Raw genomic sequence first — 21991 nt, forward strand, 5'->3', positions numbered from 1 at the left:
TTGAACACCATCATTGGTTTTTCCATTGATGATTCTTTGCAAGGCTGTGGTTTCGGCTCATATTTTTATGCACAACTTATATAGTGAAGAATAAGAGTTGAGCAATTCCTGTAGGAAAGAATGAAGGCTGTAGAAAAGAATGGAGACCTTCTGGTGGTCAAGCTCTTATCATTCAGTCTTCAGTTGGACGAAAAGAGAATCAGCTAGGCTTCTCGAAAAAGGAGTGAACCTGTGAACAGGTTCCTGGAAAACATAAAAATCTAAAAATTACCTGGAACTGTGGCAGAAAACACTTCCTTGCCAATTCAGATAATGAATACTGTGGCTCAATCTAGCTTTGTATAAATCTGCATGCCTGAATTTGTTTCATTTCAAGGTATCTATGACAAAAAATACGTAGAACATGGAGAGGTCTTATGCATGATGTTTGATGAGCTTCTTAGAGCTGCCAACTACACTAATCTGTTGCAAGAACAGCTCTCCCTCATGGCTTCCCTCATAGGACACCCTATGCAGAGAGTTGGAGTTACCACCCACTTAATGAAAGGCCTTGCTGCCAAAACAATCAACAAATCCTGGCCAAGCCTCTACAAAGCCCTCAACTGCACCCACCTCCCTATGCCCTCTGACCTCCTCTGTGCCAGACAGCCTCTGCCTTTACCTCAAATCTGCTTTCACCATTCTCAACCCCTCCATCTTGGATGCCATGGAGGGGGAGAAGGTGGTGCGCATCATAGACTTGGGGGCATCAGAGGCCATACAGTGGGTAGCTCTCTTGCAGATTCTGATCACAAGAGTAGGGGGACCACCTCACTTGAGGATTACCATCATCAATCAAAGAAAGGACGTGCTGGATCAGCTGGGGCAGAGGCTTTCTGAAGAGGCTGAGACCCTGGACATACCATTTCAGTTCCACCCTGTGGTGGCCAGGCTACAGGATCTGGATGTGGAGATGCCGAGGGTGAAGCCAGGTGAGGCAGTGGCAGTGAGCTCTGTGCTGCAGCTTCATTACCTCCTGTCAGAGGATGAAGGCATACCATCCAGAGGCAATTCTAATGGTAACTTCCATGGTGGGTCCTCTCAGCCCGAGGAGGCCCCTCATTTACCTGGGGCCTGCTCACAGAACTGTTGATGGTGATGGGGATCAAACCTTGCATGAGTTGTTCGTCGAGGAGGCAAAGTAGAATCCATTTCTGAACGGAAGGGCTCTGCATTGAAGCTAATTGAATGAAGCAGCTTCAACATCTCCCTCAGATGAAGGGGCCAAATTCACATCCAGCAATTGTAAAATCAATACCAGTCTAAAGGCAATAGTACAAAATAGATACCTAAAGGGGGAGATCGAGCAAGAAGTCTCTTTAGAAGTTGCAAACAATAATTCTGCATCAACAACTAGTATGTAGAAAAGAAAACATTAAAAATATGTTGCCACGTGCCAGCAATGAGAGCCCACCTTCCCCCCACCCCCCACCCCCCACCCCCCCTCACCCCCCCTCCCTCTCATGGCTGCCTGCATAACAAGGTTGCACGATAATTAAAAACTTTAAAAACAGGGTTTCATAAAAGAGGTCTATACCATGACAAAGGAAAATCAGATAATTTCTATGATTTTTCTATCACAAGTCACTCAAAACAAGTGATTTCAGGCAACCTTTCCAAAAAAAAAAAAAAAGATAGCATAGCACCTGGAGAACCTCTAAAATTAATCATTGGGTTCAAAATAGTTCCCCAATTAATAGAGAGAGGTAGGACTCTGAGAAAGTCCATCAGATGTGTTGATTGGCACTTGGAAAATGCTCAAGGCGAATGCTTGCAAAGTTATTTTAAGTGGTAGGACTCCCAAAGCTTATCCATTATGGCCCTTTACCCCATCATTCCATCTACAACTCCTCAGTGAGTTTGTTCATGGTTCTTACACTCACACAAGCAATGAATTCCCTTTACTTTTTGAGATCTAGATGGCAACTAATTGTAATAGCCCAATATGAAAACACCACAGTGAGAGTAGGACACAAGGTAGAAGTCTCATCACTTCACCACACTTAGCATCTTCCTTCTCAATCAATTTGACATGACTGCCCCTTACCCAGCATCGAACAATAATTGAATCATCTCGTGAAAACTATCTACTTACACCTAACTCATGGGAGAATTTTAGGCACACCAAAGTGGCTTAGGTGATTCTATTGATGCGTTTGACTGGTTTGAATGCAAGAGAAAAGCACCTAATAGCTTTAGACTCTTGTGAAGAATCATAGGTTGACATGTATTGACAAGTCTAATGCAGCCTACCAAAGTAATGACAAGTGTGGCAGTTCAAATACAGCAATGACCATCCACCATTGAGCTACTACATTTCCTTCTCCTCGATCTCCTTACTAACCCGCGTATTGGCAAAATTTTAAATTTTTCCCAAAAACAAAGCATTTTATCAAAATTGATGCTTGGACTCGGGAGAAAAAATTCTTTCAGGGAATCTCCATTCAGCCCAACGCTTTGCCTAGATGTTGCACAGCATCCTTTCCAGGAGGCACAAATATGAAATCACCCCAACCAGAATCGTCATCATTGAGCTGCAAAAAAATAAGAGAAACTAGCAGTCTATCTTATATTCCAAGATATATTACCAAGTAGCAGTAGTAGTTGACTTTGCCATGAGACAACTCACCTCCAACTTCTTCAGCACGTCTTCAAAGCTTCCAACCTGGCACAAACAAAACAAAAACAGTCCTATTAATACAAACTTGAGCCACTGACACACACTAAACACAACAAGAAAGATTGCAAATGGCTTCGAAAATCACGGGGGAGAAGAACAGCTGTGGGATCATTTAGGATTTAGTCCCCCCTCTCTTTACTAGGCGCACCCCTGACACACCTTTTTTTTGGGGGTGGGTTGGTGGTGGTGGTTTGTGCACGGGGGGGTCGGGGCGGGGGGGGGGGGGGGGGGGGGATTGCTTTAGCATTTAACTCACAGCAAGGTGCCGCTCTTTGTAATCCTTCATATCTCAATAGTTGTACCCCTTCCCCCCTCCTACAAATATCTGCATTGCGATAGAAGGAGCCGAGATTATGCTTATTTCTGGGCTAGAACAAAGTGGCATCACATGGAGGGCAAGATCCACGCCCACCTGGTGTATCTTCTTCCTAGGACTAACTGTGATTACTCCCTGTCGAAACCCACGCCCAAGACTCTTCGAGTGGAGGGTAGTTCCGATAGTTCCGCTTCCCACAAAGATTAGATATGCGAATTGTCTCATGGAACATCCAAGGTTTGGGGGGGGGCTCAGTGCTTTCAAAGGTGCGTCGTCCTTAGAGGAGAGCTTCATAGAGCAGCAATTGGGGGACCCAGTGATATTCTCTTCCTCCAAGAGCAGCATCTTTCAGAGGGACGTACCCGCTGCTACCTGTAAGATTCTACCTTGCAGGAGTCACACTTTATTGTCTCCCTCTTTTGACCCCTCCAAGATGCGGGAGTTTGTATTTCTGTTAGGGAACAGCTCTTGCCGAAAATAGTTGGCTCAGGCATCAGTGACACTAGTCACGCTCAGTGGGTGACCATCAAGATTGGCGAGGATTCTGTGGGCTTTTTAAATGTATATGCTTTGAGCGCCGCTGCAAACAAAGCCACCTTCTAGGGTACATTTCACCACTCCCTTCCACAGCCGACTTTTGGTGTGTGGGTGGGGACTTTAACATGATAGAGTCGGCAGAGGATAGACTCGGAGGAGGCATGGCTACAGTCTCTAGCTCAGAGTACTCTGCTTGGGAGGAGCTCATCCTGGCTCTTAAAGGGCAAGACCCTTGGCACTTACCAGAGTTATGATGCAGCACCGTGAGTCTGTTCTTCTCGAGGTCTGACAGGAGGAGCACTGGCCCTAATCTTTCCATACTTGATAGATTCTATGAGGATGAGGGGACTTGCGGTCGTGGGGTCAGGATCAGTATTTTGGCAAGCACTACTTTCTCTGATCACACTCTGGTTAATTTAACTCTGGCCCTTGGAGATAGGACAAACACTTGAGCACTCAGATCCCTAATAGCCTCATCCAGGACTACGAGATATGCAGCAAGATAGAGCAGATATGGGAGGGACTGGATTTTCTCTCAGGATCTACCGTAACACCTTGGATGCAGGCCTAGGTGAGATTCGTAGCTTGGTGCAAGAGGCAGCATAGTGCAGATTGGCTGGATTCCATGAGCAGGAGAGGAACATTCACCAAGGCCTTGCTTCTCTTCAAGGACTTCAAGAGAGCTCCCCAGATAGCCCTTGGATTGAGGATCAGTTGGCTGTCGCCCCTACAGAGCTCAGAACCATAGAGGAGCAAACAATGGAGCACAGATACCATGCCAAAGCTTCCTTCTGGACCGAGGCAGGAGATAGGGTCATTGGGGATTTCTTTGAGATTGCAAGTCCCCTCAAGCAAAGAGATGGTATCCACGGGTTGCGAGGCCAGGATGTATCTATCAGCAGTGGAGACCCATCACCCTCTTCATTGACCCACCACCAGCCAAGGTTGCCGTGGAGAGTGCAAGCCAGGATGGATCTATCAGCAGTGGAGACCCATCACCCTCTTCATGGACCCACCACCAGCCAAGGTTGCCGGGGAGAGATAGGGTCATTGGGGATTTCTCTGAGATTGCAAGTCCCCACAGGCGGAGAGATGGTATCCACAGGTTGCAAGGCCTGGATGGATCTATTAGCAGTGAAGACCCATCACCCTCTTCATTGACCCACCACCAGCGAAGGTTGCTGGGGAGAGATAGGGTCACTGGGGACTTCTTTGAGATTGCAAGTCCCCATAGGCGGAGAGATGGTATCCACAGGCTGCGAGGCCAAGATGGATCTATCTACAGTGGAGACCCATCACCCTCTTCATTGACCCACCACTAGCCAAGGTTGCTAGGAAGAGACTTTGGCGTTTATGGATTTGGTAGAGCCGGCCCATCACGCGCCTCCAGTGGGACCCGGGGGAATGGACTTGGTGTGATCCTGCAGATAGAGAGGATACCCCACGTATCCCACTTTTTGTATATGTACCGCTTGGCCGTAGGATTCAAATGCCCGAGGTCGAGGGCACTCAAGTAGCAACAGCAGGACACTTGCAGTCTCAGGGCCTCTCACCGCGCTTTCTCTCAGATTTCTGAAAGAGGCTCTCGGACAGTTTTTGACCTCGGAAGAGCACTCTCTTTTTGTGGCTGCTAGCACATAGGAGTTTAGCGGTTGGCACGTGGTTGGACATTGGAGGTAGACCAACAGCATGTATGAGATGTCGCTATCCCCAGGAGTCTCAGCGACTGTGTCTTTAAGATTGCCCGAAAGCTCACCAGGTTTGGTACCGGATTCTCTGCATCTTCACTATGGGCAGGTCCTCTTCCCGCACTATTACAAGGGGAACACCACGAAGGCCGAGGTTGTCATGGCTTACGAGGAGGAAGGTGGGGGGCTAGCCCTTTAAGTCTCTCACCTTCGCATCTCGACAGTGCCAATCCCAACCCCATTTACTAGTCACTGGATGCCTGGTTCGAGCCAGATATGGGAGATTTGTAGCAACATTACCGCATGGCACATTTGGAGAGCGCGATGCAGCGAAGCTATCGAAGGCACCCACACTCCGCCTACGGAGCCCATCAGGAGCATCTGGCTCGCCACTCGACATCATTCATACCCTCTGCCCCGCCAGTGGGGGACACTTCAGGGTGGTTCTGACCAGATGCGGAAGCGTCGGGAAGCCTTCCTAAGGCTTGGTGATCTGGTCCTTTTCTCACAAATTGTGGTGGTGAACCCACTTGGCAGTACAGATCACCTGTGTGGTTATTCCTTTCCCCTCCACTTGTATGAGATAGCTTTCTTCTCATAGAGCGGCCAATTGGAGGAGAAGTGCATCCTTCTCCCCCTTTTTTGTTCTATGATCCTCACTCTATACATGGAGGCGAGTTTGCGACGTTGAGAGAGAGAGAGAGAGAGAGACTAAAGTGTGTATGTATGAGTCTTGAGGGAGACAAAGAGAGGGTGTGTACGAGAGAGGGCAAGAAAGTGTGTGTGAAAGAAAGAAGAATGAAAGAAAGCTGCATTAAACGTCTGCGGAAGGCCAAAATGACCTATGAGATCAAAATAGTACATCCTCATCATCCGGATACATCATCAAGGGTACAAAGTAAAATGAACTGAAATGAAATGAACTGGGATAAACCTGAGTAGGGTATGATGGGGTCTAAGCTATGTAGGCTCTAGAGTCTATGAGCTGAGGTTTTAGCAAATCCAAAACCGTGATCCAACTACAAAGTACATGGTAGAGTATAGAGATAGCTCTAAAAGTGGGTATAAAAAACATCCTAGTGTGTGTATTTGGGTCTTGAGAAAGGCTCAAGGGAGGGTTGGAGAGTGTGTGAGAGAGGGAGAGAGAGTGTGTGTGAGAGGGGCTGCCTTGGGTCCTTAGTCTCCGTCAAGAGACTCAAATGGGCCATTTTATTTTTATCTTTATTTTGTTTTTTGATTGTGGACACCTCGATCAAGGAGTTAAACGCCTCAAACCGTTAGAGGCGTGCCTCGTAACAACTATGGTCTTGTTATAAGCTCTACAGATATCGATTAATGTGGTTTGAGCTTGTGGAGTCTTCCATGTTTTCAAGTTTATTTTCAAGGATTGGTTACCCTTGTGTATATAAATGTGATTGGTTTCCCAATCGTGAAGCAGTCTTGCATCTCTCATGTAAGGCCTTCCGAGGATCATCATGTATGATTCTCTTCTTTGAAAATCCATCACCACGAATGCGTGGTGGAAGCTTAATATGAAGGTCTTAATCTTTGCATCGTGAAGGATGCCCAAAGGTTTAGTTGTGTTCTTGTCGGCAAGCTTCATGAGGCCTTTTTTTCTTCATGGAAACAAGATCCTTCTATGAAGGTCTTAATCTTTGCATCGTGAAGGATGCCCAAAGGTTTAGATGTGTTCTCGTCGGCAAGCTTCATGAGGCCTTTTTTTCTTCCTAGAAACAAGATCCTTCTATTAGTTAACAAAAAAAAAACAGCCTCAAAAGGCTAGATCACTATCTATCTATCTATCATTGTATTATATTATATTATATATATATATATATATATATATATATATATATATATATATATGTATGTATGTATGTATGTATGTATGTATGTATGTATGTATATGTACATATACATATACATATACATATATGTATACATATATATATATATACATATACATACATATACATATACATACATATACATACATATACATATATATACATATACATACATATATATATGTGTATATATATGTATGTATATATACATATATGTATATATATGTATATATGTATACATATATGTATGTATATGTATATATATATGTATGTATATGTATATATACATACATATATGTATATATGTATACATATATACATATATGTATGTATATATGTATACATATATGTATGTATATGTATATATATATATATATATATGTATATATATGTATATATATATATATGTATATGTACATGTACATGTATATGTATATGTATATGTACATGTACATGTACATGTACATGTATATGTACATATATATGTATATATATATATGTAGAGAGAGAGAGAGAGATAGAAATATAATATAACAGACGCCTCTAACATACCTCTAACATCTCTAAAAAATACAGGTCTTTTGAGGCGCGTACCATACCCGCCTCATACCTAACGCCTGTGACGCCTCTAACAACCCTGAACAAGACGTTGGATGGTTAAGATGAGGAAAAAGAATATGACACTCTCCCGGAGCCTGCTGATTCCAAGGATTAAATTCATATCCTTGCAGCCATGGACACTCTTCCACATAAGCTAGTGACAAGGTTTGCACATTTGACGATGCCGAAATCACATCCATGTTTGTGCTCGACACATTTGAAACACAACCAACAGTGGAACCGACTCGCCTTGAGTTTCCCCAAAAAGGCCATCTAGCTACATGGCCGGCCTTGGTTGACACCGAGGCTAAACCACATTTTCTTGGGAGACGTGGATCTCGGGATGGATCGCAGCCATGGATTGCATTGTCACCAAGAGAAGAAGGCTAGCGACGCTCGAGCTCCCCTTCGGAATGGTTACCATACCCTTGGTGGAGGAGGGCACCCCGAACCTATCAACAATCCCATGCCTTGTCCTCCACTTACAAGCCACCACCTCATGTAACCTCTTTAACATACACAACACTCTTACCTCACCACGTCAACTTATCCAATAGCCCAAATAGCTGTCCATAAACCCATATGACTGGATCATAAGCCCATAAAGCTATCCATAAGTCCATATGGCTGAATCATAGACCCATAAAGCTATCCGTAAGCCCATATGGCTGAGATACAATCATAGTTGTCATGGTATGAAAATACGATACCGTACGGTATGGTATGGTACCGTACTAGAATTTTTAGTGCGATATGAAATTTTGGGATACCGTATAATAAAATACGGTTTTTTTTAAACACTCAGAAACTTAGAGAGGGTCTTGAGAAGTTGAGAGTGAGAGAGAGAGAGAGAGAGAGAGAGAGAGAGAGAGAGAAAATGAAATGAAATGAAATGTTATATTAACGTCTTCAAAGGCCATAATGACCTATGAGACCAAAAAGTTACATCATGGTGGATCTGATACAATGTCTGGATAAAAAACTAGAAAATGAAAAATAAAGATGATACTACTGGCACCTAGAAAATGAAAATGAAACTGGAACTGGAAGGTAAACAAAAACCCTTATAGGGTGTGAATATAGTGAGGGGAGGGGGGGGGGGGGGGGTACGCTATGGAGGTGAGTGGAGTACAGTGAGGGGATACAATATCATGTGGGACGGGGGGGTACACTATGGAGGTGCCTCCATCTCATAATATGTGCCGCATCGGACGCTGGCGGATCTCCTCAATATCCTCTGTGGTCAGCACCCTGACTGGGTGTCCCGCATGTCTCGCAAGAATAATCCGGATCCGCCGCTGCAACCTCCGTCTATGCTGGAATGCCCTCCTCCGTAGTCGTGGGCGTCTGGACCACCCAAGCTCAATCACGCGATCAATCAGTGTACCACTGGTGTGGGCGGTATCCATGTCCTGCTACTACTGTGGTCCATCTGGCGCAGTGATGGCTGGACTAAAGAAGTCTGTAATGTGCCTCTGAGTCTGGCTCTCTGTGCGCCTAAGCACGCTATCTCTATATCTCTGCAGCTCAAGCAAGAACAATCCCAAACACCTCTGGTCCTGGTACCCCATGACTCTGGAAAGTGGTTCAAAACCCTCTCTGAATAAACAGTGGAAATGACCACGTATCTCATAGTATGTAGTACAATGGCATATATAATGCAGCTCTGTCTCTGGCTCCCCATGGCATACTCGACATATCCTGGCCTCAGCTGGTATACCTCTATATCGGCCAATCTCAATCTCAAGCTGGTGTGAGGATGTGCGAATCTGACCAATAGCACATCGTACTGCATGAGACAAGTGTACATCCATGTAACTGGGTCTGATCACAAAACCATCTGCTGTGAGCTGAAGAAAATGCTCTATGTAGAAAGCCATCTTCTTGCCCAGCTCCTCAATCGGCTGTATCCATGTCCTCCTAATGTCCAGCTGAACTAAATCCTGACGAATGAGTCTGGTAATCTCTGTCCGTGTGAGAGTGAGAGAGGGTGCCTCCAGAGAATACTAGAAGGGAGGCAATCTGTCCATGCTAAAACCATGTGCCAGGAACCAAGATGTCATCTGTCCATACCAACAAGCCGTGTCTCCCTGTAAAGCTAACTGTCGGGAGGACTCAAGGGCGAGGCGTGCATATCTGTCTCGGGGGAGATCCCACAAGCCATGTATGTAGGAGACTGATCTCGTAAGAGCCTCAATCACCAGAGGGGCAGCCGCTAGCTCTACTCGAATAATCTCACGAGGTACCAAGGCCTTGGCTCTGATAATCCTAGCAATCATAGATACCAAAGGCCTCTCCATACCTCTCCACCCGCCTGCGCTGTGATGGCCCACTGAAGGTCCCCATATCTGCACTAAATAAAGCATAGCTGATGTCACTAGAGTGTCAAAAAGCCAAAGTTTCGTTCGAGGTTCCTGAAACTAAACCTGCGAACACATCCTCTCCAAGCCACCCAGGGTTGCATGTGCTCTAGTCAATCTAGTCTCTGCTGCTCTCCTCATCGAAAACACTGGCCCACTGAATACTACCCCAAGATATGTATATGCATGTGTATACTCCACAATCTCCTGCCCATATGTAAATGTGGGAGCTGATCGCCTAACCCACTGGTTTTGCCAAACACCATAACCTTGGTTTTGCCAAGGTTGACAGACAATCCACTATCATGTCCAGACTCATGTAAAGCATCCAGATGACGCTGCATACCCTCAGGGGAGTCAGAGATCAACACAAAATCATCAGCATATAACAATAGTGGGATCCATGTACCTGCTAGCTGGACTCCTCTATCCCCCAATCTCTCAATGTAGTCAGAAGCCTCATCCACATACATACCAAACAATGAAGGAGATAACGGGCAACCTTGCTTCACTCCTATAGTGGAGTGAACCAAAGTAGAGACCCCCTCTGGGGTGCGTACCTATCCTGCAACTGATCTATATAAAGCCATAATCCCCCATATGAGCTCTGTGGGTACCCCCATCTCCTGTAATCGCCTCATCAATCTGGCTCTGGGCACTGTATCAAATGCTTTGCGGAAGTCCACAAAGCTACAATAAATCCGTCGCCCATGCGACCTGCCCTCCTCAATAATGGCCCGCAGAGTAGAGATGTGGTCAAGAGTAGAGAAACCTCTCCTGAACCCTGCCTGTCCCTCTGCTCGAATGCCCTGTGCTCGAATGCCCTCCCTCTCTGCCCATCTACTCAACTGCTGCTCAAGAATGCATACAATCGTGCTAGCGTGTGACCAATCATAATAGTGCGATAATTCCCTGGCTCCATAGGGTCCCCTGACTTGAAGATAGGCACGATGGTGGACATACTCCAAGTCTCGGGTAAGCCTTCACACATAGCGCAATTGAACATCACTGCTAGAAGCTCTGCCAGCATGTCTCTCGCATGAATGAAGTGCTCAGCTACCAATCCATCATGATCATATGCTCTCCCAGTCTTCATCCTATCAATGGCCTTCCTTACCATCTCTGCGGTAAAGAAAGTACATGTCTGTGGGCATGGTGCTGGCGGGTCAGGAAAAGGTGTCTGTCTAGGAACTGTATATAGAGATGCTGCATAACTACCCCAGACCTCTGTAGAAGTGATGGCCAAAGCAAGGGAGGACTCATGAAACAAACGCCAAGCCTCCCTCGAATCCTCGCTCAAGAACAGCTGGTATAATTCCTGCTCTAGCTGAGCAAGGAAGGCCTGCTTCTTCCTTCGCACAAGGCGCCGGAAGGCAATACGTGACTGTCGGTGAGTAGTGACTCCCAAAGCAACCTCCCGCTGCAGTCGGGCTCTTGTCTCTCTGCACTCCTCATCATACCAGCTATTCTGGGACATACACCCAGAACGCTGTCTCTGTCCAGGCTGAGTATGTGGATATGCCTCTCTCGCTGCATCCTATAAAGTCTCTGTCAGTATATGGATCAGCTCCTCCAAAGGTCTCCCTGGCTCCTCTGTGTACAGACGTCTATAAATCCCATCTCTGTAGACAGCATCAGTCTCTGAAGTAAAAGTATATCGAGTGTGATCTGCCCCTCGTGTCCTCTGAGCTGTGGTAAAGTGAAAAGAGATGGTCAATGTCAACAATGCATGATCCACTACTACCCCAATGGGCCGAGATCCAACTGTGAAGTCCTCAATGCATGAAACAAAGCTCGGCATAACCATAACATAATCCACTGTGCTAGCACCATGTCTATGTGGAAAGCAAGTAAATCCAGCTGCTGACGGAAACCTCTGCAAGCCATTAAGTATGGCCAACCCATGTGCAGTCCCCATATCTACCAAATATCTCCCATACTCTGTGCACTCCACATCTTGTGAGCGTCTGTCTAATCCCATATCCAGAGTGTCCAGCTCTCTCAACATCTCCTCTGAGGTATCATAAAAGGCTGTCTGGCGGTTGCCCGTCCGGGCATTAAAGTCCCCTAACAGGATGATGTCTCCATCCCTAGAGAACTCCCATATGTCATCATCTAACACAGAGAAAGGAGACTGCCCTCTAGGTGCTGCATATGTCGATGTACTAGGAGCAAAATAGCATATGGCAATACACAGGAATCTGCCTCTGTCGGCCCTCAATCTCACCCACATATATCTGGCCTGATCATCTCTCCGAACGATGTGCGGAAGCGGTTGCATCTCCTCCCTGAAAAGAACTGTCACCCCCCCTGATCCTCTACTACTATGTACCGATCTCGTCTCTACTCTGCAAGCTGTCTCCCATCCGTATCCTGTCACCTGTGGCATCATCTGACCAGGGGCCTGGTGAGTCTCCGAGTAGAAGACTATATCTCTATCTCTAAAGTTGTCCTCAAAGGCACCTACATCAAGTCTGAGGGATCCATTGCAGTTCCAGGCTGCCAGCTTTAATTTGGTCCCATAGGTCTCGCACCGTCATGTAGAGCGTCGCTCCACGATGACCACTCTCCCTTCTCTATAAAATGCTATCTTTCCCTTTTCTCTTGCCGCCCTAATCTCTGGCATGACTTCCTTCATATGTGCAAGCTGTGAAAGAGTAAGATCGTCACCAAGAAAAATGCATGTATTCTTTAAAGTGGGTCACCTCTTCAAGAACTCCTTCGCCTCAATAGAGGGGAAGCGAAGTATGAGAGCTCTTTCCTTTGATGTTTTCCCGTTGCCTCCGCTTTTTTTGCCCACTCTCTAGGCTTGAGAGAGAGAGAGAGAGAGAGAGAGAGAGAGAGAGAGAGAGGCTTGAGAGAGAGGGGGGAGAGAGAGGCTTGAGAGTTGAGAGAGAGAGAGAGAGAAAAGCCTGATAGTTGAGAGAGCAAGAGAGAGGCTTGATAGTTGAGAGAGAGAGAGAGAGAGAGAGAGGCTAGAGCTTCAAAGTTCAAGCTATGGAACTTGAATGTGAGAGAAGGTTAGGAGGGGGAGGGTAATTTACAGGAGTTGAGCAATGAGGCTCAAGAGCTCAAGCCTATATAGGCCAAGACAAGCCAAAAAAAAAAGCCACTTTTGCGAACGGTCAAAAACTGCCGACGGTCAATTCGTACCATACGAGACCGTACAATATCTGACGGAATCGTACCATACGAACCATACCGTACGAATAGGTTTGTACTAGTACAAGAAACAACTATGGATACAATACCCCATGGAAATAGCAAGTGCTCCATGGCTCAATTTCATGCCCAATGGCAATAGCAAGTGTCCAATGGCTGTCCATATATAACCAATTAAAAAGACAAATGCCCAGTGGCTGAAAATAATAATATAATGATCAAATACTCTTGCCTTCAATATTTCTTCGTGATGGACGCCTTCAAAACAGTCCCCAACATCCAGTATACTTCATGTGCAGCCGTGCAAAGAGAGAGAAAGAGAGCAGCCAGCATTAGGGCAGCTTGTAGAGGTGATAGAGGGCCATAACCTTGGGAGTAGAGAACCACCAAGAATAGAGAAGAGTTGTCAACATGATGGATGCTAGTTTGCAGCAATAGAGCTTGCTCAAATGAAGAGAGGGAGCTCCAATTTATAGATTTGGGGCTCTCATAAGCTAGAATGGCAAGTAAAAGCTATAATGACAAGTGAAGAGCTGAGGTGACACGTGTGACGTCACTTGTCTCACTTTGATCCACTGTCACACCACATGTCCCAATTTAAGAGATGGTTCTCGAATAAACTTCATCTCTAAAAATATCTCAACTTGTAGACATGTCGTCAAAGGTGCTTCAACAAGTCTCCCCATTTGCTTAGCTTACGGACGCAATGACATGAACGAAATTTAGGAGTGTGATCCTTTGTATTCCCCCTTATTATAACACCATGTAGAACCATGTTTCAATACTAGATCTCTCCCAAATCCTCACGAGCTCGCCGTACAAGCTTTCCACTTCACACTTGAGCTCCAATGCCAACCGCCTTAATATAACAGCCAGACATGAATGAAATGTGCATCGTGGCACTTGCTTTTCTAGGTTTATCAAAGGTCAAAGAGACAACTAATAGTATTTTCAGGTGGGGTACTCCATTACTTACCTGAATATTCATGCTTGCTCGGAGAGAGGGATTTGATCTTTGCACCTCCTTTGAAGCTTTTGCTAATGCCTTTTCGAGATCCTCCTGTGAAACCCAGAAATAATAGAAAAACAAACTCATCACTACTCATAATGTTAACTAGCCAACCGAGAAGCCAATGCTTTAGCGTTACTCCTGAGACCTCCTAGTATCTCCTATCTTGTACTCAAAAAAGTGAACACATTGTCGCCAGGCCCTTTCCTGAGTGGGTCTCATACCACACTGTCCAGAAAAGGGTATGTGTTCGAATTCCAACACCTTTATTCTAATAACCCACCAGAAAAAAGGTGAACACAAACCTTCCGGAAAAAGATTGGAATGTATCTTCGATTGCTGCTCCTAAGGATCAAATTTTCAGACTGTCATCAGTTCAAACAAAACAAAGCTAATCAAATTACTCAGCAAGATCAAGTGGCAAAAAGAGATCAAACATAAACTACAACAGCTACATGTTTGAACTTTGTACAAAGGAAAGAACACTACTTATACTAAGAGTTGCTTGCTCGAGGCTTGGATGGCAGAGCTTATATATGCTTGATAGTTGCCACACAATTTGAATTCATGAAAAATAGCTCCAGAGCTTGTTAGATGTTTTGGCCTCATAGCTTTGGGCCTTGAAGCATACCAAAAGTGCGTAACTGAGTTCCCAAGGGGAAAAAAAAAAGGGTAGGTCACTAGTAAGATAAACAAAACCCTACTCATGGGCGTCTAGCCTGGCAGTGAGGGGTTGGTAGAAACCTAGGTTTCATACCCTTGCAATGCCCCTTGCCGATAAGAATAAGAAGATCAGCTCTCTATACAACTTTTTTCCAAAACTCTATAGCATGAGAACACATGCCCAGATAGGGCTAGAGTAACATTTTACAACAGCCACCCTAAGGCACATGATGGTCATCGATTTTGAGAGATGTCATTAAAAAAAAACTTATAGCTAGAATAGGGTCGTACAATGAAGAAGTCGGACCAAAATGTGGTGGTTTGACAGCAAGGTGGTCTCATGATCTGAAGGCCTCATGCTAAGGTGGTGCATGCATCTCTCTCCCAAGCTCGGGGGTGGCTTGGCAAAGCGAGCCCACAATTGGGAGGCGAGTCCACATGCTACTTTTCTTGTTTGTCCTATGTATGCGCGCGCGCGCATGCGCGCTGGATGCAAGAGAATCGTGCATCGGCATCACGAGGATGTCACAGCCTAATGAATTGAGAGGTCAAAGAGGAGGTTGTCTGCAGAATTATGCCTTATATAGCTCAGCTAGATGATGAATATTTTACAAGTTATGGCTTCTTTCATCTTCATCCATATGTCATGGGCCAGAAAAGGTCTTTTTTACATACACCAGGATTCTCAAGCGTTTTCCAATTCCTCTTTACAAAACACTTCATGCTGTTTACAGAAAGTTTTTGAAACGTGCCTTAGAAATCACTGGCTACCACAGCTGTGTAAGCCCAGCGAGGCGTGTCATGACAAACTCAACCACGTGTCCAAGAGATAGAGATAGAAAGAAGGAGAGGGAGAAGGGATTAGGGAGCTTTGCACAGTACAACACATCGAGCGGGGAACAAACCCCGCCCCCTTTCAAGAATTTATTATTCAAGAACAATCCATGAGCTTTTCAAGCTAGGACCAATACAATCAATGAATACAAAATCAAACAAATATGTCGATGTAGAAATCTGGGTCAATGTCGATGTTGAGGCACAAGATCTCTCATGCTGAGCTCACCACGGAGATGCCCCATAAGAATCTCTCACCAAGCTAGTACCAGATCCAGTCTCTCAATCAAATTCCAAGATGATGTCCAAAACTCAATGCCCAAGCTGTAGTAAAAACCTTAAAAAGCTCCTCAAAAAAGAGAACACCAAGATGAATCCACAGATGGCAGTGGGGGCTGCTTACCAAATTTCTGTCGAGTGTCAAGGGAGGTTGCAGGCGGCGCTATATGTCATGGGCCAGAAAAGGTCCTTTTTACATACACAAGGGTTCTCAAGTGTTTTCAAGTTCCTCTTTACAAAACGCTTCATGCTATTTACAAAAAGTTTTTGAAATGTGCCTTAGAAATCATTGGCTATCATAGTTGTGTAAGCCAGCGGGGCGTGCCATGACAGACTCAACCACGTGTCCAAGAGATAGAGATAGAAAGAGGAAGAGAGAGAAGGGATTAGGGAGCTTTGCACAGTACACCACACTGAGCGGAGAACAGGCTCTGTCCCCTTTCAGCATTTTATTCAAGAACAATCCATGGGCTTTTCAAGCCAAGACCAATACAATCAGTGAATACAAAATCAAACAAATATGTCAATGTAGAAATCTAGGTCGGTGTCGATGTAGATGCCGAGGCACAAGATCTCTGATGCCGAGTTCACCACAGAGAACAACCCCCAAGAATCTCTCACCGGGTTAGTACCAATATCCAGTCTCTAAATCAAATCCCAAGTCCAGATGATGTCCAAAACTCAATGCCCAAGTTGTAGTAAAAACCTTAAAAAGCTCCTCGAAAAAGAGAACACCAGATGAATCCATAGATGGCAATGGGGCACTGGCACCAAGAGGCAAATATATGGGCTGCTTGCCAAATTTCTGTTGGGTGTCAAGGGAGGCTACAGGCGGCGCTACTCGCTGCCAGCAATGCTGCGGGTGGAGCAAAAAAAGCACGTGGCTGAGACGACACACAAGTGCTGCAGACTGGCTGAGCTGAGAGCAGGCTGGCGGTGGCACCGACAGCAGGGGGTGGCGCAAACGGGTTGTCCAGCGGTGGCGCAAGGAGAGGAGGCTGACGGCAAATGGTGGCACAATCCAACAAACTGGCAAGAGGAGGAGATGATGAGGATGAAGATGGACTCCTCACTCTTGACAGTCTCCACTCGCTTGATGCTCAACAAGAGGGGCTCATGCTTCTTTTATACTTGAGGAGGGCCTTGCTTTTTGCTTTACTTTCTCTTTTTGCTTTAGTCTTTTGATAATAATAAAATATTACTCATCTTTTATCAAAGTTCTTTAAGTTTGCTTTTCTAGCTTCAGGGCCTTATTTTTTGGCCCTAGTGCTACTTTTTTGGAAAAGCGGTTTTAAGCTTTTTGATCCAGCCCAATCTCCTCGTTCCAATGGTGCCCTTGGCTCCCGGTCAACTCAGTTTAACTTTTTGCTTTTTCTTGCTTTTTGACAAAAACTAGTGCTTTTCCTTGTGCCAACTTCATGATCCCTGTTCCCATGGTTTAATCAACCTGTCCAGTGTCCAGGCATGTGTTCCACCATGTGAGAAGAGCTAGGAGGGTCAAATAGTTACATTCCCTCTCTCTTATATCGCAGTTGTCCTCAACTGTGGGACACAAGTGTTCCATAAGTTCCAAGTATATGTATATGTTTCAAGTACATCATGTACATCCATATGTTTCAAGGTACTAGCCCCATCTAGGAAGCTTGTGCATCTGGTCTTTCCCCATATCTTTGGTGTCGTCTGCTCATCTAGCAACATCTCAATGTCTTTTCTTTGACCAATAGCTTTATTCTTGATGGCACTTCTTCATGGCCTGTCACATGTGTTAGATAAAATAAATGTATACTTACCTCCTACAAAAACTAGACAGAAGCTAGTCAACAAACATGTATGCATCATTCACATCTTTTGGGTATTCCAGGTACTTTGGGTATTCCAGATACTGGCCAAGTAGTCTATAGCCCAGTGGACTATCACATGCCATAAATCCAAGCATTGTCCACACATCAAAAACAGCACACAAAGTCAAAGAAATTCAAACATACATCAGTATGCAGCGCATAAGTAATGATCCTCCTGCTCATGGATTGTTTTGCTAGTCTCATCGGAAATCAATGATGAGCTATCTAGCTCCCGAGGGAAACTTGCTCAGACTATCCTCAAGGCCATCTGGTTACTAGGACCGCCCAAGAGTATATCAAGTCATATGGGCCATCTGGGCACTAGGACCGCCCGACTATGAAATCCAATACAATCGTCTAGGCCATCTGGTCGCAATGACCGCCCGACTGTGAAATTCAATACAACCATCTAGGCCATCTAGTCACAATGATTGCCCAACTATGAAATTCAAAATATCTAGCATTGTTGCCATCCAATGGGTCATTTGGCATCGTCACCACCCAAATACAAATCTTGCTCCTTGGGCTGTCTAGCATCGTTGCCGCCCAAACTAGAGCATGTCCAAATAACCATTATAAGCAAATAATGATCAATTCCATTTCAATATAAATATACAATGAAGAGGGCTAGAGGTATAATCCCTCCCTCTTGAATCTGTCTTGTTCACAAGACGTCTTATGCATGTACTTCAAATACATATGGACCAACCACTTTCTCATAAGCTCGAAGTATCTCTGGATAGTCCTTGAAGTACTCTTATGGCATCCATTTCGCATCCAAAGGCGGATAATTCTTAAACTTCAAGAGGAACTTTCTCACCACTGTCTTTTCTCTTTTTCTCACAAAATGGAATATAATATGTTTCAGCTGCAAGATTTCTTCTTGTTCTTCCACCTCTGGTGGATCCTCCAATACAGGTTCCTCTGAGGGTAGTCCCGTATATAGTTTCACTAAGCGGACATGAAAGGCATTATGTATCCTCCAATGATCTGGAAGGTCCAACCGATAGCATACATCGTTGATCTTCTCTGTAACTTGAAAAGGTTCATAGTATCTAGGAGCAAGCTTGGGGTCCTTGTGCTCCTTAGCTTTAGACTTCCTAAGTCTTGCTTTCTCAAATCTCCACAAGACTCAATTTCCTTATTCAAAAGTAACCTTTCTTCTATGCTTATCTGCAACTTTCTTTTGCTTCGGCTTGAGATGTCTCAATAGCCCTTCGAACTTGTGTAAAAGTTGTGTATCCACATCTCGAACAAACTCCTCCGCATGGAAGATCTCTTCCTTGGTTCTTAGAACAAGCAACAACAATGTTTTGCCATAGACAATCTCAAAGAGAGCTTTGCTTGCTGCCGAGGAATGAACATTATTGTTGTAAGCATACTCAACCAAGGGCAAATACTTCTTCCATTGATCCTTCACTTCGAGAGTATAAGACTTTAGCATATCCAAGATGGTGAGGTTAGTAATCTCACTTTGTCCATCTGTTTGAGGATGATAAGCTGAAGAGAAATTCAGCTTTGTCTCCATATTGTCGAAAAGAGCTCTCCAAAAGAAACTAGTAGTCCGAGGATCTCTATCCCCCACAATGGACTTGGGCAATCCATGGTGCTTGAAAATCTACTGAATAAACAAACTTGCCATATGCTCTGTATGGGTAGTCTTCTTTATTGGGATACAGTGGGCTTGCTTACTGAATGTAACTCGCGGCGGTGCCCAGGGGACTAGGGCCTTCGACACACTTGTTGATACCATCGATGCATATTAAAACATTTAAACATGGCCACAGCCTTAACATATATCCATCATCATCACTTTGCATGAAACATAAAAGCTAGACAAAACATCCACAAATGCTGAAAGTGGAGCTTGCACGTGTGACACTGCATAGAGGCCGGAATGGGCCGACCCCCCCCCCCCCCCCCCCCCCCCCTTGGAGTATTTTATTACCCAAGGAGAATAATATCATGTACAAGCTTTGAGGGCCTTACTCTCCCCACGGGAGATGCTCGATTATCCATATACAAATGCCATAACACAGCCCAACACGACACAACCAAGCCGGAACATAGGCTGTAGAAATGCCGAGCCAACAACATAATCCATATACCTCCGTGTGGGTACTGATTCTTCCCCAAAAACCACGGGTCTTCATGCAATAGAGCTGGTACAGCAAGTACAACTCTCCATTCAGCCGGTACAGTAGATACAATGGTTGGTACAGCCGGTACAGTGGCTGGTACAACAGGTACAATGGTTGGTACAGTCGATACGCTGGCTGGTACAGCAAGTACAAATGCTAGTACAGCATGTACAGTGACTAGTACAACAAGTACAATGGCTGGTACAGCAAGTACAGAAGCTGGTACAACTAGTACAAGGACTGGTACAACAAGTACAATGGCTAGAAATCATAATAAATGATTAAATACCCTTGCCTTCAGTATTTCTTCGCGATGGAAGCCTCCAAAACAATCCCCAACAGCCGGTATTCTTCATGGGCAGCCTTCAAGAGAGAGAGAAAGAGAATGGCCATCATTAGGACAGCCTGTAACGATGGTAGAGGCTAGTGTGCAGCAAGAGAGCCTCCATTAATGAAGAGAGAGGGCTCCAATTTATAGATTTGGACCTCCCATGAGCTAAAATGGCAAGAGAAGGCTACAATGACAAGTGGAGAGCCACACAATAGCTGAAGTGACAAGTGTGAGGCCACTTGTCTCACTTTGATCCATTTTCTAACAAGTGTCAGGCCACTTGTCTCACTTTGGTCCACTTTCTTGCCACATGTCCCAATCTAAGAGATGGGTCCTTCCATAATCTTTACCTCTAAAAATATCCCAACTAGTAGACATTTTGTCATAGACACTTTGCCAATTCTTGGCATCTGCTCAATTCCAGATGTAATGACGCAAACAGAATTTCCATCGGAGTCCGGCCAAAAATAGCAACTCTCCTAAATTTTAGGAGTGTGGTCCTTTGTATTCTAGGATAATCCCCCATTCCCAAAGCTTGTACTTTCCAAATATTTAGACATCTTGGAGTCCACCAGACTCCTTTCATACTGGGAAATGTCCAAGCTGGTGACATCCTTCCCAACTTCTTAAAAGTTGTCTGTAACTTTAAGCTTCAAGCCATATATTCAAGATATAATCATGTCCCATCGAGTGGGCGAGACGAGACAGTCTCAAAAATCCAATATAATGGAAGAATCCATCTCCCAAAGAAATGAGTGAGACTAAATAAGTCTCCATAATACCAATATCAAAATCATGTCCCAAAATAAATGGGCGAGAATTCCATGGAAGATATGGTAGACACACGCACAAAAGCCAATTGTGTCTCAATCACCAATATCAATGAGATAATCATATGCCAATGAAAATCACCAACCTGGTGCTAAGACACTTAAATAAGTGCCATGCACAAGAAACTCACAAACTGGTGCCATTCAAGAGCACAAACCATGATGACAGAAAAGCTGGTTCTCCATAGTTCTGGCAATCCTTTCTCCCAATCCCAACAGTTCCCATGTTCTCCCATACAATCCCAACTCTGATCAACAAGCATGGTGTAGAAACAATGAAACACTCACTCCACAATCGCAACACGAATCCATGTGTATGGTGGATTGTTCATTGAATTGCCCTCTCACAATCCCAACATGAATCCACATGCATGGTGAGATGAACAATGAACCTCTTGGCCTCTATATGGGGAGATAGTGATTCTAATATGGCATAAAGATAAATAAATCCATGTCCCAAATAAATGGGCGAGACAAAACAGTCCCATAAGTCGAGATATCATAGTCCAAGCTCAAAGCAAACAAACATGTGCCAATCCACATGACCCTTAGCGTACACATAAGATCCTTGCCAAACAGGTATCATGTCCACTTTACCACTTGCACTCCGTGTTGGTACTCTGACCACACCTTGGATGAGAGGTGGACTCAAGTAACAAGATAAAACAATCACTCGCAGGCATAGATAGCCTGGTGTTCCATAAGCATTTCTGCTACACATAGTTTATAGGCATTTCGGCCACCAACTCACACTACCCTCTCAGGTGCCCGTGTTCCCTTCCATCTGCTCTCTATTGTTCCACCCACACATGGTAGAAACAATCTTCAAGAGAG

The 21991-nt window shown here is 44.9% G+C and overlaps 1 protein-coding gene and 2 pseudogenes across 2 annotated transcripts in view; 1 reads left to right on the forward strand and 2 right to left on the reverse strand.

Annotated features, from left to right (window-relative positions):
• The first annotated feature begins 420 nt into the window (after nucleotides 1–420).
• LOC147622441 (scarecrow-like protein 3 pseudogene) lies at nucleotides 421–1132 on the forward strand (annotated as a pseudogene).
• A 1114-nt stretch (nucleotides 1133–2246) lies between these two features.
• LOC147622442 (protein TIC 22, chloroplastic-like) overlaps nucleotides 2247–21991 on the reverse strand; it is a 69853-nt gene continuing 50108 nt past the window's right edge. For both annotated transcript variants that reach the window (XM_086822017.1, XM_086822016.1), the window contains 4 exons: nucleotides 14544–14603; nucleotides 14206–14289; nucleotides 2669–2704; nucleotides 2247–2573 (listed from right to left, as the gene is read on the reverse strand). In XM_086822017.1, coding sequence (XP_086678143.1) covers nucleotides 2484–2573; nucleotides 2669–2704; nucleotides 14206–14289; nucleotides 14544–14603 — 270 coding nt within the window. In that variant the 3' untranslated portion in view covers nucleotides 2247–2483. The remainder of the gene's footprint in view (nucleotides 2574–2668; nucleotides 2705–14205; nucleotides 14290–14543; nucleotides 14604–21991) is intronic.
• On the reverse strand, nucleotides 6216–14124 carry LOC147622443 (uncharacterized; annotated as a pseudogene).

This window comes from Cibotium barometz, chromosome 28 (assembly GCF_041138505.1).
Source record: "Cibotium barometz isolate CiBa-2024 chromosome 28, ASM4113850v1, whole genome shotgun sequence".
Taxonomy (NCBI): Eukaryota; Viridiplantae; Streptophyta; class Polypodiopsida; order Cyatheales; family Cibotiaceae; genus Cibotium; species Cibotium barometz.